Raw genomic sequence first — 16,270 nt, 5'->3', positions numbered from 1 at the left:
TACATTTTTAGAAGTCTTGCACATGGATTGCCTGTGAGAAAACAACTTCGACCTGAAGTACTTTATTTGATTCAGCCTAGGATTTAACTATTTTTAGCATAGATGTTAGTGTAATAGACAAGCACACACTTTATGTTGAGCACAACTTGAACAGACTCAAAATGAAAAATCATTTGGTCAAATAAGTATTAAAATATGGACCCTTGTCTCTGTGGGGAAGATAACACACTTTTATTCACTGTCATAGTCCACCAAGTAAGAGTGCAGTTTTGTTCCGTTTGGAGCATTTCTATACCATGGCCCCTCCTCTGCTCAGTGTGGTCACTGGTAGTGTTGGAAATAACAGCTCTTTGAAGGGAGCCGGATCTTATGGCTCCGTTCTTTTCCGAGAGCCGTTCAAAGAACGAAGCCATAAGATCCGAGGTGAGAGAGTGGTCGGACTCGCGAACATGCCTGCACTATATTCTCTCGTGTCAACGCATATTTAAAATTCTGCTCTTTGAAAAGGTAAAAGGAAACAGCGGGATAATGAAGGAACAATTAATCAACATCATTGATTGTATGTCTACGGAGATGTCAACAAAAAAACAGCAAACTCGGCGGAGGGTTATAATGCTAATCATCTGCACTATGTTGTGGTGACATGATTCTGCTGCATGTGGCCTAGTATAGCGGAGTTGCAGTTGAAAATAGCTGCCGGTGGTAATTCGGCATAAAGGAGAGTAGCTCTAGGGTGGGCAGAGAAATGTGGGCACAACTATAAAAAACGGCTCTCTCCTACCACTTGGTTCCCGTCGTTCGCACCAAAGAGTCGTTCAAAATAATCGGATTGTTCGCGAACGTCACAACACTGGTCGCTGGAGGTTGATGTCACAGGCAGCAGAGGCTTCAGGACAGGACTGAGCTGGTCAAAGAAACACTGAAGAGCCACTGAGAGGAGGAAAAAGTGGGCGATGTTGCAGCTCAGATCTTGTTTATGGACACTGTGGAAAGACTGTTGCTGATACAGTCCGGAGGGCTCGTGAAGGTTGAGGTAGCCTCGTCGCCGCAGTATTTTTAGATCACTTCTAAAGGAATACAAAAATGTCGTCTCCAAGTCCGGGCAAGAGGCGAATGGATACCGACGTGGTGAAACTGTATCCTTTCCAGACCATATGAAGCTACATAATGTAACATTATTAGTCTGTTAGCCATCGTTAGCCTGCTAACACATTAGCAACGGTCGTCTTGTTTGTATCAGTCCGGAGTTAGCATCTGAATCTGTCGCAATGTGAACTCTGTCTTTGAACAGTGTTAGCATTAGCTTAGAGGCGATAAGTTAGCCCGTTAGAGAGTTAAAATGTGGTCCCACCGGACTGACAACATAATGTGTAGGATTGAAGAAGACTTTTTTATATTTTGGAAATGCTTCTTTGGATAGACAAGGTGTTTTTTTTACGAATTAGTAACGTTAACGTCTATGAAGCTAGTGTGTACCTTTCTACCACCAGGAGGGACGATGTTTATCAGGAGGACAACGTGAAGTCGAAAAATAACATTAAGAGAAAAGCAAAACCAGAATTTGACCTATTGTGCTTTTTATATTATTATTCAAATACAAAAAAAATGCAAATGATGATAACCAAAACCTAGATTTAATTCACAGCAGTGTATCACGGTTTAATTAATTTTATCTCAGTTTAATGAGGCCTCAAAGAAAAAAAAACAGTGAATGGATGTCATCATTTTTACTATTATTGTTTCTGAATAACATTAATCTCTTTGTGTTGTAATGACACTGGATGTTATGTTTTAATTGGTTTAGAGCTGACTGGTGTAGTCTTCTTGAAATAAGTAATCGTATAAATTATGTTTTTGTGTAATTATTTGCAGTTATCAGCTGAAGTTTGCATGAAAGGATTCCTGACAGCGTGAGCTGAATTGTTTTGTTTTTGTCCTGCAGCTCGATGCTGCTCTCTGATTGGCCAGCCTGTTACCATCCGGAACATGGTAGAGGGCGTGGCTTCACACACAGCTGATCGAGGAACAACAAGCGTGCTGTACGGGGCACATGAGGGGTGGGGGCTGGGAACATCCCGTCCATGGCAGGGACCATGAACTATAGGCTACACTATACTGAGGCGTTGTGGTTGAACATGTTTCCACATAAACAGAACCAGCTTCTTTTAGCAGGCAGGCGATCAGTGGATAAAGTGAGTGGTCAGTCAGTGGAGTCATTTATAAAACAAGATGTTAAATATATTATTCTAGCTTCTTAATGTTAAGAGTTCCCATTTTTTTTACATAGTTTTTTTCTAAACCTGTATATCTTTGGGTTTTGGACTTATACGTTATAAAAACATTGGGTGCTTGCAAACATGTTCAGACTGATGAAAAGTTATTCAATTGTTAGTGGAGAATAAAAGTAATCATTAGCTGCAGCGCACACAGCACTGCTTAAGTCTTATTATTGATTTTAGTTGTTTTTACTGATGCCATTAGTGAAAATTAAAAATTAGATGAATGTATATATTATTTAGATTTCAAGATATTCTTAAAGTTCTTAAAGAAACTTTCTAGATTGTGACAAAATCAGTTGGAAAATGTAACTAAAAATACCCAAACATGTATTTATTAATGAAGGTGTACAGTGTGGCTATATCAGGAGCTGTATGGAACATGCTCAGGTGCAGGGAGATTTATTTATGCCTAGCTAAATTGTCATTCTTAAAGTGATTTTTCATCTATGAAAAGATGCAATCAAAGGAAAAATGCAAAATATGTTTATTGGTTTGTTATTGCCAGTGTTTTGTTTCGCTGAAGTCTTTATAAAATATTGATGAGAAATCTAAGAATAGACAGTGGGCGTCTTTAAGAAAAAACACACTTTAGGATGCATGAGTTTTGCTGTTGTGGACACTGTTTCTGCAGTCCCCAGTGTAGCACCTCTGTTTACCAGGACATGACATGCAGAGTTTATGTGGTGGCTTAAAAACTTAATGTGGAAACTAGTATTAAAATTGAGAAGAACAATCAGGAGAAAGTGCTGCTGATAAATCACTGTGCACTGTGAGCCATTGTCTAAATACAGCTTCTCCCCGGCGTAGTTACATTTCTCCTGAGTGAGCACATGTTGGGGTTTCTATGTACGACCTTTGGGGAGATGCAGAAGATAGAGATGCACATTTCTCTGTGCGAGTCCATAACAGGTTTTATTTATAGGACCCTTTTGCTTCAGATCACTTTTAGAGCCACTCTGTCTTCTTGGTCAGTCGTTGTGTCTCTCTGATAGATGTTTGCCTTCCTTTGCCTTCTGAAAGTAACGCAATCAAGCTACGTAGCGCTGTTATTTGTGCTCCAGCAGATTGTCTAAATAAGCATGTGTACGCTACCTCGGGTTAGATTGTCAGGATACAGATGACAGGAAGATTTATGACAGGATGATGAAACGCAGTGTGACAGCTCCTCGAGTGTGTTTTTTTCTCTCCTCAGTCTGTCATTGTGTCACGCTCACATAGTCGTTGATTGAACGCGCTCGACCTCGCTGCTGTCACCACAAGCTGTGATTATGACACATCCTTTTTACCTTAATTGCCCTCCATTGTCTCCAGCTGAAGTTACCTGCAAACAGATGCCATCAGTCTCCTTTACAGCAGAATAATGCAGATAAATACGCGCAACTGATGTCTGCGCTATCTGTATTGTTTATAAGTCTAACCATCATGTATGTATATGTGTGTATGAAACAATAAGACATGTAAAAGATAAGACTAAAACAGAGGAAGGGTGAGCGCTAGTTAAAGGCAGTTTCATCTCTTTGTTAGGGCGTTACATAGTTTTGGTGTGTAGTTTACAAAGGCTGAGCTCTCGATTTTCGTATTTGTGTGATAGTTTTAAGCATGAAGAGCCTTTTAACATGCCGTACAACTCGTCAAAAAGAATAGATAAGCCAAAGCACTTGCCCAAAAGTAAAGGTGTGGCCATTTCTGCAGTCTAATGTATGGGTGTTAGCTTATGTACCATAAGATTGACAGCTCTGTCTCTCTTTGATAAGTTGTCCTGTGCTGAGTGTGAGGTTGAGAGAGAGAGAGACCGGTTGTCTGGGTTTGTCTGACACTGCATTATTGATCTCACTGACACGGCTCGTGTTATTGATCCTAACTCTGCCCAGACAAGTTCACGCAGCAGCTCGGCCTGTCTGTGATTCATCTTTGTTGAACATGTATTCCATGTTGTTTGAATTCTCCGCCTCTCGTGCTCGTTGTTGTTTCGGTCCCTTTTCCTGAACCAGCTGTCAGCATTGAGAGCAAACACGAGGTCACCATCCTCAGCGGACTCAACGAGTTTGTGGTCAAGTTCCACGGGCCGCCTGAAAGTGAGACCCTTCTCGATTTCACACTATTCATTGAGAAAAAAGTAAATCACGTTTACACTGATGGGTGTTTTCTTTCCAGCGGCGTATGAAGGAGGTGTGTGGAAGGTCCGAGTCGACCTGCCAGATAAATACCCCTTCAAATCTCCATCAATAGGTATGACATATCTCTGTTGTGACACCTCCTTGAAGTCTTCATATTAAATCATATAATGCAATTATTTAAAGCTGCTTTTTTTTTTTTTTTACAGGATTCATGAATAAAATCTTTCATCCCAACATTGATGAAGCGTAAGTAGGCCGACACACACATCAGTTTATATTCTTATTTAATCAGTAAACATGAGGAAGAAGTGAATTAATCTTTGTTGAAAAAACTTGAAACTTGTGTACAAATAATCTGTCTGTCTACCTCTGCTTAGCTCTCATGTACTCACATCATGTTGTCTTCTTCAGGTCAGGAACTGTGTGCTTAGATGTCATTAACCAGACGTGGACGGCGCTCTACGGTAGGCCACAGCCACCTCTCTCAATAGGGTTAAAGTGACCGACAGTAATAGTAATAATGTGAAAACACACAAAGCTGCTCAGTTCAAACAGAGCATCTCAGTTTTAATCAGCTTACAGTTCAGTGATAACTGCTGTGTGTATCGGGGTCCTTCAGTGAGTACTGATAGTTAAGACGGTCCTGATGCTGACAGGACGGACTCCTGACAGGCACACAGCAGGTTCCTGTTATGTAATGACTGTAACTTTCATCAATAGAGCCCAGATTTAGGTTTACAACAAAGTCAATATGTGTTAACTCATATTTTATTAGAAATTGTATTAGTTATCTCAACAGTACGTCACTATTTCTATTAGTTGATGGACCTTTTGGACTAAAAAGGGCGCATTTGTCTTAAAATGTAAAATCATCTGTTTTAAAGAGACAGAAACAGAGGGAGGGGGTCTGAGATCAGCTCAGTTTGCTCTCTGTTTGTTTTTAGTCATTTGTTGTCTTTGTTATAACACCCCCGATAAGTGTTTGTGTGTATTGAAGGGGCGGTGTGACACCTCTGTGATGAGCAATAAGCACGCTTTAGAGAGGATGACTAACAAACTGAACAGAATACAGTCACTAACCCTCTTTGTGCCTCCGTTGACCCAGCATTATGATCCTGCTAAAGTGAAACATTAACATCATAATATTAAATATGGTTATTTTCAATGTGTAATTTGATTGATGTTTACCCCACGAAAAAGCAGCCGGCTGCTTTTTCAGATAAGAGCCAAAGCGGTCATCAAATCGTCACACAGCCGCTGAGACACAGATGTCAGACCTTTTTCTGTAGATTGTAAAACTTACAAATACATTAAAAGCTGGAGACATCAAACTAGCTTTGATCATTTTGCACAATTCCCTTACTCCCTCTCTCTCACCTGATGATAAACTGCCACACATTAGTTTCTGTCTGCATGTTATAGAGTTATGTGGTCACTGCCTGTAGCTAAGTTGATGTTTTGTCTATTTGGAGACAACATGAAATAAGACAGAGTATCTTGTTGAGTGTCCACACAGTAGTCTGCCCCTGTTGGCTGTCAACACAGGCTGCGGAACAGCTCGCCTTTCACACACACTTCAGGTGTTTCATTTCTACAGGTTTATTGAATGTTCTTTTCTGTTATATGCTCATAACTAGAGTGTGTGTTGGGCTCTGAGCACTACCACAGCACTGGTGAGCCACACTCAATGCTGTACCTGATCTCATCTTCTGTAGACAGACACTAACATCAAAGCTGATAGCCTGCTAACATGCTGCTATTAAATATACTGTAAGGTTAAAGTTAGTATGGATGTCAATGGAATTAGAGCAGTGACTTGTCTGTCTGTTACACCTTTAAGTGCTGAGGTTAATTTCATCTAACCAGACAGTGGACGGTGTTGCAGCTACATCATCCAGCTTGCTCACTGAGCCTTTGCTGCTCTCTGTACTGACTCATCCTTCTCCCCCCCCTCCTCCAGACCTCACCAACATCTTCGAGTCGTTCCTCCCGCAGCTGCTCGCCTACCCCAACCCCATCGACCCTCTCAACGGGGACGCAGCGGCCATGTACCTGCACCGGCCAGAGGATTACAAACACAAGATCAAAGGTAGCAAACCAGAGTGTTTAAGTTTAAATCATGGTTTATGTCACATGAGTCGGACATAGAATAGACAACCTGTGCCTGTAAAACAAACAGAACTTTTATCATTTTTAATCAGTAGATATAAATTAACAAGGACTAGATTTGGTGAAAACCAATGACTGTATATAGATGGACAACGTGTCTCCATCTACTCTCATTGTACCAAATTGAAGCCAAAACAGCCCCTGTGACGGGCGCTGCCATCTTGCACTGGTGACATGTTTTTGGAGCCAGAGCTGTGCAGTAGAGATCGGCGGGTGGAGCCGATGTAGCCACTTCCACTAGCCAAAACACACAAAAACAGCAAAGATCCCACACGTCGGCGTGTTTAACAGCAGAACAGCTTCTTTGTGTCGGCTGCAGGAGCCGTATTCGTCAACAGAGCTGTCAATCATACTTTTACAGCATCGAATAACTGATTAAAACTGAACTAAACTGGACGTAAATCAGCATGATAAGAACTAACTATAATGACAGAAACCATGTTTGAGAAAAATTAGTTTGACTCATGTCCCATCTGTTAACATGGAGGAGGCGGGCTTTATGACCTATACAGCAGGGGGCGATAGAGACGTTTTGGCTTCACTTTTAGGGAGCTGTCATGTCGTCCATCTTTTTATACACTTCATGGTGAAAACAAATCAAATCTTGACTCAAGGTCGCTTTTTCAGAAGCTTTCGACTGTAGCCAGTTAAAAACGTTGTTTGCAGTGAATCTGCAAAAAGTATATTTCGACTTAATGTGCTTTTTTATCCGTTTATCGTTTATAAGTTTATTGTTTATTTCATGTATTAATTTAAGAAGACCATGGTTCCCTCATCACTACACAAATCAGATATTTTCCTCTCTTCAGTGAAGCACAAACTTCCGTGTGATGAACAGTTTTTTTTTAACTTGATAGAGCTTTATTTACACCTCAGCCAAGTGTAAAACCTTTTTTGTGATGTTTAGACTTCAGATTTCTGCCATTTACACACATTTTTTATGGGCAAATTGAAAATGAGCTTAACACAGGTGGATGTAAACGTACTTTGTAAGAAGTTCTTCATCAGCAGATTAAGTTTGCTCAGCTCAACTTAAACTGTTGTTGGTTACAGTGAAGCTGCTGTGCTGTCATTGCTCAGTTACATTGAACGTCACATGACTCCTTGTGTTTGTCTTTCAGAGTACATCCAAAGGTACGCCACGGAGGAGGCTCTAAAGGAGCAGGAGGAGGGAGGGGGCGACTCCTCTTCAGAGAGCTCCATGTCAGACTTTTCGGAGGACGAGGCTCAGGACATGGAGTTGTAGTGAAGGGGGAGGCCCCGCCCCCTTCACCTCACAGCAGACTGTCGTGTCAAAGAGCAGACGCTCAGTACTATATTCATATTTAAGACAATTTTTTACAGCGACACAAGAATTTTTATTGCTAAACGAGGATTTGCAGTATGATATTGCAGAATATTAAACTTATTTAGGAGTTCATCAACAGCTGCCCTTCGCCCTCCTCTTCACCCTACAGGAGCCTGTTTTAGGAGCCTTTAGTGGCTTCAGTCGTGGCTTTCACATCGCTCATCCAGACTGAGCAGGGAGACCAACGCAGGAGGCAGGAGGACCGCCATCGTTTCCCCTTTGGTCCCACCTGCGACACCACCCGTTCCTCCTTTTCTCCAGTTGTTGTTCAACATTTGCTGCAGCTTCAAACGAGCGTGGATTTCCGTTTTTATTTCACTTTTCGTTCACACCGAGGAGTCGCCGTTACAATCATCATTTCCTCCAAGAGGCTGAGGACCAGAGGGCCACAGTGCGGACATGTGATCATCATGTGCACACCTGCATCAGCCATGACGACGCCCCAGCATGAGTGTGTGTGTGTGTGTGGCCTGTGTGTGTGTGTGCATGCACGAGTGTAATCCAGAGAGAATCATGGTGTATTGATAACCTGTGTTTTACTGACTCAGCAGAAATCTCCTCCTCCTCCTCCTCCTCCTCCTCCTCCTCCTCCTCTCCGTTTTAGGAAAGTGTTTGTCATTCTGAGTATCTTTGTATAATGTGGCATGACACTGAAGTGAAGTTGTGTAGGCTTTGTGACGGTGTGGACACATGGAGGATGCCTGGCAGGGTTTTTCAGGGATTATCGAGGTCCCTTTGAGTTATTTGTTCACTCTGCCTCTTGCTTGTGTTGAACTTTAATAGGTGTCTGACATGCGTAGGGATAGATAGTTTTTCTTTTGCGGATGATGAATCCTGTCATAACATATGGTTTAATACTTATATAACACACTAGTTTAAAGACTAAATGTCGAGATGAGGAGAATTTCTACATCTTGTCTTTGGGATGAATCTTCCAAAGACGTGTTGCTCCCCTGCACCCCCCTTTCTTATGCAAATGTGTCCATCAAAGATGATTTACGCTGTCAGACAGAAGTGCTCTTTGTTTCGGCCATTCGACGCTGTTACATTTCCTGTTTCAAGCTGTTGATGGCCTTTTGTTTTCCGAAATGGTGGGACCAATATCTAACGGATCAAGGAGCTTAGTTTCATACGTCTCATTAACAAAACTACACGAGCGGATTTATGGATGAAGAGTTTACACTGAGGTTAAATAAGAAGAAGAGAAATGTTACTTTGATTAGTTCTTCTTTTGTCCTGGTTTACCCCTGAAGAGGTGTGTGTGTCCGTTAGCGCCTGTACGGAGGAGGTGTTACCGGAGCAGTGACAGTTTACCGTTAAGTTTCACGATTACCCGCTGCTCTGTTTAACATGCACTCACTGCATCGCAGATCAGTTTGTATTATCTTTGAGAGGAAACGAAAGTTTGATTCTTACTTTATCACCTTACGATGAGTTCTTTCTTATTATAATCAAAAAAGAAGTAATAATCCCTTTTATAATTCTTCCATTGTTTCCTGAACTAGGGTTGACATTTGTGTGAGAGTTAGTAAAACTAGCGTGTCACAGTTTTGACATGGCATGTATTCTTTAAAAAGCCTCGTGAAAGCGGCTCTAATTAGCCTCAGTAACCAAATCTATGTTGGAGTAGGTCTTAGGACTACATGATGTCACATTTATTAGTCGTTTGAAACAAATAACAGAGCACTGTCCAGCCTTGTTATTTGTCTGGAGTCATCAGTGTATGATGTATTTTTTATTAATGACACACGTATATTTGATGCCTATAATTTGTTTTTATGTTTGTCTTTTAAGCCCTGTGTCCAGGATACAAGTCGAGATCACCCTGATTTTTTTAAATGCAAAAAATGAATAAATGTGCTTCCCTTGTAACTTGAAGAAAGAAATAAACAACAAAAATATACAAACTATGTTGCTATTCTGCAATGTGTGTGTGTGTGTGTGGGTGTGTGGGTGTGTGTGTGTGTGTGTGTGTGTGTGTGAGACACGTTGTTAGATCGCCTCGAGAAACAACACGGTGTCATTTATTCTCAACATTTACATTTTATTGTGTTTAAAGAGTTATTTAATGTGTTCAACATGATGGTCACATTCACAATATATTGACAGTCATGCTCGGAGAAAATGGTGCTACTCTGAGGAAACACTTTATTACATCAATCTCTCCTCTGTCCACCAGATGGCGTCATATGTCTCTGTGTGAGTGAGACACAGCATTCTTTAAACATACAAGTAGAAAAAAAAATCTGTTTTATTCATCAGTATTGTTATGTGTGATATTACCTGATAATATAATAACTAATATATGACTATATCTATATATCTATCACTTAACATTTATATTTGTTTCTAGTCTTTCTAGTGCCGGAACTTTCTTATAGTATTGCATAAACTGTTATTAGGTTATAAAATGAACTCAACAGGGCCTGCAATTGATAACAGATCCATGGGACTGTCATTATCGTTCTACTCTTTTACAGGTGCCGATATTTCCTTATAAAAGTGGAAATAAAGTAACATAACCTGACAATTTTTTGACCTTTTGAACTAATTTTAACCACTGAAATACACACAACAGTCCAAATAGCTTGTTTTAAAGTTAGGTAAACAACTTACAACTTAGCATGCTAAATAGTTCATTGCAAAACATAGTGATTAAATATGACAATAAATCACAGAAGTTTAGTTCCACCGCTTTAAGACCATCTTTAAAAAATGTGTATCTTCCCTTTAAACTGCGTAACTGCAGGTTTGACTCATTTTGTATTCACATTTAATACAGCCTTTATATTGCTGAAAATCAGAGTTTAAGTGTCGTATAAACTTTGATTGATTTTCAAACACTGTTGCACACCAAGTTATAGGCCAAAGCAAGTAAAAGTAAGAGAGTCTTATCAGTGAAAATATCAAGTTACACTTTCAATGTGTTAAATTATGAAGGCCTGAATACAAACTCTGATATCTCCTCTGTCCTGAGGAAGCAGCTGGACCGTTCAAATATAAATGCTGTCTGCTCTTTGACCACCAGAGGGAGCCGATGTTAGTTCTAGATCATCTGTTTTTAATGTTGTCTCATAATGGGCTTGGTGATTATCAGTTTACAATAGGTTATATTTGTTGCCAGAGCTGAGAGTGAAATGTATTTATTGTATATTTTCTATAAGAAAGAAATGCATTTATATCAGACATGAAGTGTTTATTGCCCTTTCAGAAGACCGCAGACCCAAAAACTGAGGTCTGTTTGACCTTGACATTCATCTGCCAGATGAGAGAAAACCGTGACTTTATTAAAACATTTAAACAGACATTTTATTAACATTTATGCAAATAACAACAAGACAATACAGATAATAAAGAGCCGACAAAAACCCAAAAGTGTTTCTGCAGCCAACCAAAGCAGGTGATGCTTGGGCTTAATGTGTTTTTGTCTGAAGATCTACTTCTTCAAAAGGTCAACCTGTTCTTCTTGGTTTCCTCTCTGCCTGCTGCTCCTGCAGATGTAGCTCCAGCTGGGTCAGCTCTATCTCAGGCTCAGTGTCCTCTCTTCTGATGGGGATATTCACTGTGTATGGAGTCTCATCTCCAGGCTCGGTGTCGGCTACAAAGCTCACAGTAGGTTTGAGGTGGTTCATAATCTCTGTTCCTCCTTTCTGCTGAGCCCGTTGCTCGGCAGAGCCTCGCACAGTCTGGCGCAGTTCCTGGCTCAGTTTGAGTTGTTGCTTCTGGTCTTGAAGGAGTTTAAGGTGTTTCAAGAAGCCTCCTTCTTTCAGCAGCATGTGGATGTGCATGTGAATGTCAACCATCTCATCTTCAAAGTCCTGGCTCCTCTGGCTCTGAGAAATAGAGGGGGTCCTTGGAAAATGTTCACCCCTGTAAGGGGTCCCTGGCCCCAAAAACTTTGAGAAGTCCTGTTGAATCACTTCATTAGGAACACCTGAAAAATCTAATGCAGTTCAGTACAGCAGCACTGCTGGGGATTCTGCTTTTATAATTTTAGGTTTTGTTGACTTTTGTTGAGAGTGGGAAGTGTGTAAAATATGTTTGTTACTGAGGCCACAGTTAAAGGTGGTGTTGTGCTAAACTAAATTATATTGACATGTGTCTCTCCTATTTACATACATGAGGGGGCCAGAGTATTAGACACACCTCTGAATATAATGCAGCTCAGTGCAGCTCCACCACCAATTATAACCTGACACTGAAATATCATCGTATTAACACCTCTATGACAGCTTAGAATAAAGCCTGCACATTACAGGCAACATAAAAGCAAATCCTGTGTCTGAGCTGCTGTATTGGATTACATCAGATTTTTCAGGTGGACCTAATGAATTGGCTGCTGTGTGTGTGTGTGTGTGTGTGTGTGTGTGTGTGTGTGTGTGTGTGTGTGTGTGTGTGTATCGTTGTCATTGTAAATACATTGTTGAGGCCACAGAAAAGAAGGTGTAATAGATCAAATTAATAATGTTCAATTTGTTTTAGCTGCTTCAGTTTAAGGGTCCTGTTTGCTGGCTCAATGGGACAATTTAACAACAGGGCCACTCTTAAGGTTTGTAGTAACACATGTGATTGTGCTGTGAAAGCTCTGAAAAATATATTGCTAAGAGCTGAGGAACAATATTTTTTTCTAGCCCGTTTCCTCCATGAAAAAATAAAGGTTATGGAAAGGATACCAATGGAAGATTAAAAAAATATATCTTTTATTTTCATGGTTTATTAAAACCCAACATTTCACTGAATGACGGTGAGATGCTGGAGCACGTTGAGCCGACTCACAGGCCGTCAGTGGCTCATAATGATCTAATGAAATATTCAGTGTTGCCTTTCTGCACACTTTCCGGTTTCTTGTTTCACTTTAATTTGGCTGCGGGGTTGGAGCGTAACGCAGATTAGGCTTTTTAATATTGTGATTATTTCAACTCATTCTTCATAGAAATAAGAAGTAGACGAACCTTCCTTTATGATTTTAAAACTATTTGTTTGAGCAGCTTTTGTGTGAGAGACATTGAATTAATCTGAAGCTATTTACTCTCATACAGCGTATTACTGTCCCTAACTTGGTTTAAAGAAAAATGGACAGAAAATAAATTGAAGGAAATATTTTAAACGCTGAACATGGTGTTATTAATGCAGCCATTAATGATTTAGGTGAAGGTATTTCTGGTGTTACCAGAGACAGTTGTTGTTTTAGCTTTTACCTGGAGTGTGGACCTACTTTTTTTGGGAAACTGCAAAGAACTCAAGAGAAGCGAGTGATGGTGAATTTTAAAAGCAATTAAAAGAGTTTCCACTTTTTAAACTCGTAAGGTCATTAGAGAGAAAGGCGAGCAGCACCGTCAGCGCTGTGCGGAGGATGAGGAGCCCTGCTGGCCGGCTGCGCCTCCTTCATAATGTATGGAGAGGACAAAGGCTGCACGGGTGGATTTCAGCGTCAACTTTGAATGAGCCGTAACCCAAACCTGTCCTCTCCCACTCTGACGCTCTCACATCAGCTGAAAGGATGATGCCTCTTTTTCCACCTGCAATCTGTCTAATAATCACCGACAGCAGGTACATGAGCCCTGCAGGGACCTTTGGGTGCCTGTATATAAGGAGGAGCAGAAGAGGCCTTGGTTCGGACAAACTTTGAGTCTCGTGCAGCAGGAAGGAGACCGCGCGGAGCTTCAGGCCGGGCTGCAGCAGGGTGCCACACCCGGGGGTGCTGGTAGGTCTGCTGTCTGGAGGCAAAGATCAGGGTGTTATTTTGTCTGCTGTGTTGTATTAAATTAACTTTAATGCTTTATTTTTTGTGTGATCATAATATATTTTTGGAAGCCAAACTAATGTGGGCAGCACTTGATCACAAATCAGCCGGGTTTCCAGTGTCCCTCATCATCGCCACTGCAGTGCGCGTCCCGTGCGTAAAAGGCGCAGAGGAAATGTGCTGTAGGCCTGCGTATGGAAGCAGCAGAAGGAGAGGGAGGAGGGCGGCGTGGATTACTATACTACCAGTGGGTTAAGATGCTTACTAACTAATTACCTGTCCACTAAAATCCCCTGCCATGCAGCCTAAACAAGCAGGGAGCCGCGAGGTGCAGAGACATGGAGACAGGGAGGGTAAACGGACAGTATGGACCAGCGGACAGAAGAGGTACCAAAACAAAAAAGTCTGATTTTCTATAACAGGACTGTTAACACAGCTGAGGACCAGGAGCAGGTTATTTTCTCATCTTTGATACCTTAAAGACTGTGTGTGATTGTGGACATGTTTTGCTGTTTGTAGCGCTTGGAAGCTAAAGTTCTTTCTTGTTTGTAACTAAAGTGTTGTGTGTGTGGAGGATATTGAATCATCTTTTATAAGGTAAGAATCCACAGGCTGCCGTAATATGCGGTAAAAAAGATCCTGCGTAACAATGAAAATAAATAGGCTGTCACTTGTAAGCAATGTTATTATGATGAGTATAGTCAGGCTGATGATACTCGCAGGGCAAACAAGTACAAAAAGTTGCATTTTGTGCCTCAGAATCCAAAATTAATCATGTAAAGATTCAAAGATGTATCCTTCACTGCAGCATTGATTATGATAGAAAATGACTTTATTGAAGGAGGGGAGTAATGTTGCTCTACTACTGAATTATTAATGAGATGTCACATGTCACTGTGTGGACTAATCATCACCTCAGACAATGTGGCTGTCACTCACTAGTAGAAACATGCAACTAAACGCAGCAGCTTTAGGAGATCCCTGCTCTCTCTCTCTCTCTCTGATGCTTTTTACTCTATTGATCTCTCCCGGAAACGGGAAGATGAGCCCTGCTTTGGGACCCATTTGGAGCATCTCAAAAATCACTTAGCGCATCATTCCCTACAGCCAGAATCAATGTGAGCAGCAGACATGAGGAGGAGATCCTGGAGGCCAGACCTTGTCTTTAAACACTGAAGCCAACAATAATCCTCAGATAACTTTTAAAGACAGAAATAAATGCTGATTTATGTGTAAAATGTCTTCAGGAATCTTGGGGATGAAGCACGACAGGCCTGAGCAGCCCAGTAGCAGATGGCGCTGCTGGATTTACTCCCCAACCTGAGCGGTAGACAAACGGGTGCGATGCCTTTTCTTCTGATCACAGGATGTCAGACTCTGTAGCTCTGTTAGCACATGCAGCATTGGACTTGTATCTCCTCCTGTTCTGTGTATGGCACTGGTAGAATTCACTGTCACAGCACACTATCAGTGAATTACCATAGGGCCATAAACAGAGTAGAGACAGAACCACACTGCCCGTGTCCCAGTCTGCTTTACATGAAGGACCAGCAGAAAGAGTCCGAACCAAACAGACCGTCTTCTTTGCCCATTTTGGCACTAGCACATTTTTGCTTTGTTTCTCCTTCTTTGAGCAATCATGTGTAGTGCCAATATAGGACGAGAAAACACTCAGCTGTGTATAAATATTCCTGCGTCTCCTGTGTTTTTGTGTGAGGATGAGTTATGGATCTGATCGATCGTGCCCTCCCTCTCAGATATCACAGGTTACCATAGAGGCTCGTGCTCCTGAGTAACCTGAACCCTGATCGTCACGCAGATCTGGTGGCTGTGAGCGGTGCACCCTCTCTTTCTCTCTCTCTCCCACAGTGTTTGGCAATGGTAGAACTCACTCTGGTGGGCTGGAAGGATCCGGTGGTTCTAGACTTGCCAACAACTGACCGAGAGCTTGATCCTGCCCTGCACCATCCACCAGGATCATCACAGGAATAGGGTTATGTCAGGTTTCATTCACCAGTACAGGCTGGGGTTTTAGGAGAGGTCGCAGGTGGCACAGGTTTGGGGTGAGGTTGTGTAAGTGGCTGCAGGCAGAGCAGTGAGGGGTTCGAATTTAACTCTCCCTCCTGCGTTCTTGCAGTCTCAAAACACAAAAAAACAAAAACAAGGACACAGAAAAGTTAAATAGAGGACTAAATAGAGAGAAAGCCACATTGAAAGTAAATCTACAGGTTTAGGGGATTAAAAAAAACTCTATGTCCCGCCTATCTCTTCCCTCAGATGAACATGTCCCCTCAGGGTTGTCCTAGCCAAATTAAGTTGATCACAGCCGAGAAGATCACCCTGACCATTGAGCCATAACCCATAAATCCATACACAGGCCATTAAGCAGCGAGGTGGATATCATCTTCCACAATCAATAAATCAATCGTGTTCATGTATTTGGCTGTGAAAGCCGCAGCTAAAGGTCTGTTGCTGTAACGTGTTGGTGTTAGCATTAGCAGCAGTAGCTAGAACAGCCTATGGTGTAAGCTGACACAAAAAGTCCTGCAAAGGCTCATCATTTACCATTATTCACATGGCGGCTATTTTCCTCTGAAATAACGCTCAGGGTTGG

At 41.5% G+C, this 16,270-nt stretch overlaps 1 protein-coding gene across 1 annotated transcript; it reads left to right on the top strand.

Moving 5' to 3' along the window:
- The first annotated feature begins 885 nt into the window (after positions 1 to 885).
- On the top strand, positions 886 to 9,859 carry LOC138612865 (ubiquitin-conjugating enzyme E2 H-like). Its single transcript, XM_069686357.1, has 7 exons — positions 886 to 1,136; positions 4,278 to 4,354; positions 4,434 to 4,508; positions 4,603 to 4,642; positions 4,808 to 4,860; positions 6,357 to 6,485; positions 7,687 to 9,859. The coding sequence occupies exons 1-7, from the start codon at positions 1,084 to 1,086 to the stop codon at positions 7,809 to 7,811; spliced, it is 552 nt and encodes a 183-aa protein (XP_069542458.1). The 5' UTR covers positions 886 to 1,083; the 3' UTR covers positions 7,812 to 9,859.
- The last annotated feature ends 6,411 nt before the right edge of the window (positions 9,860 to 16,270 follow it).

The sequence above is a fragment of the Semicossyphus pulcher genome, unplaced genomic scaffold (assembly GCF_022749685.1).
Source record: "Semicossyphus pulcher isolate SPU_LCO1_2020_fin unplaced genomic scaffold, fSemPul1.0.p SCAF_8, whole genome shotgun sequence".
Classification (NCBI taxonomy): Eukaryota; Metazoa; Chordata; class Actinopteri; order Labriformes; family Labridae; genus Semicossyphus; species Semicossyphus pulcher.
This window is presented reverse-complemented; position numbering and strand designations above follow the sequence as displayed.

Excerpts from the sequence above, each read along its gene's own strand:
- LOC138612865 (XM_069686357.1), top strand. The coding sequence starts at position 1,084 with ATGTCGTCTCCAAGTCCGGGCAAGAGGCGAATGGATACCGACGTGGTG. Across the intron at positions 4,643-4,807 it reads CATCCCAACATTGATGAAGC|GTCAGGAACTGTGTGCTTAG; the intron begins GTAAGTAGGCCG and ends TGTCTTCTTCAG. Across the intron at positions 4,861-6,356 it reads GACGTGGACGGCGCTCTACG|ACCTCACCAACATCTTCGAG; the intron begins GTAGGCCACAGC and ends CCCCTCCTCCAG.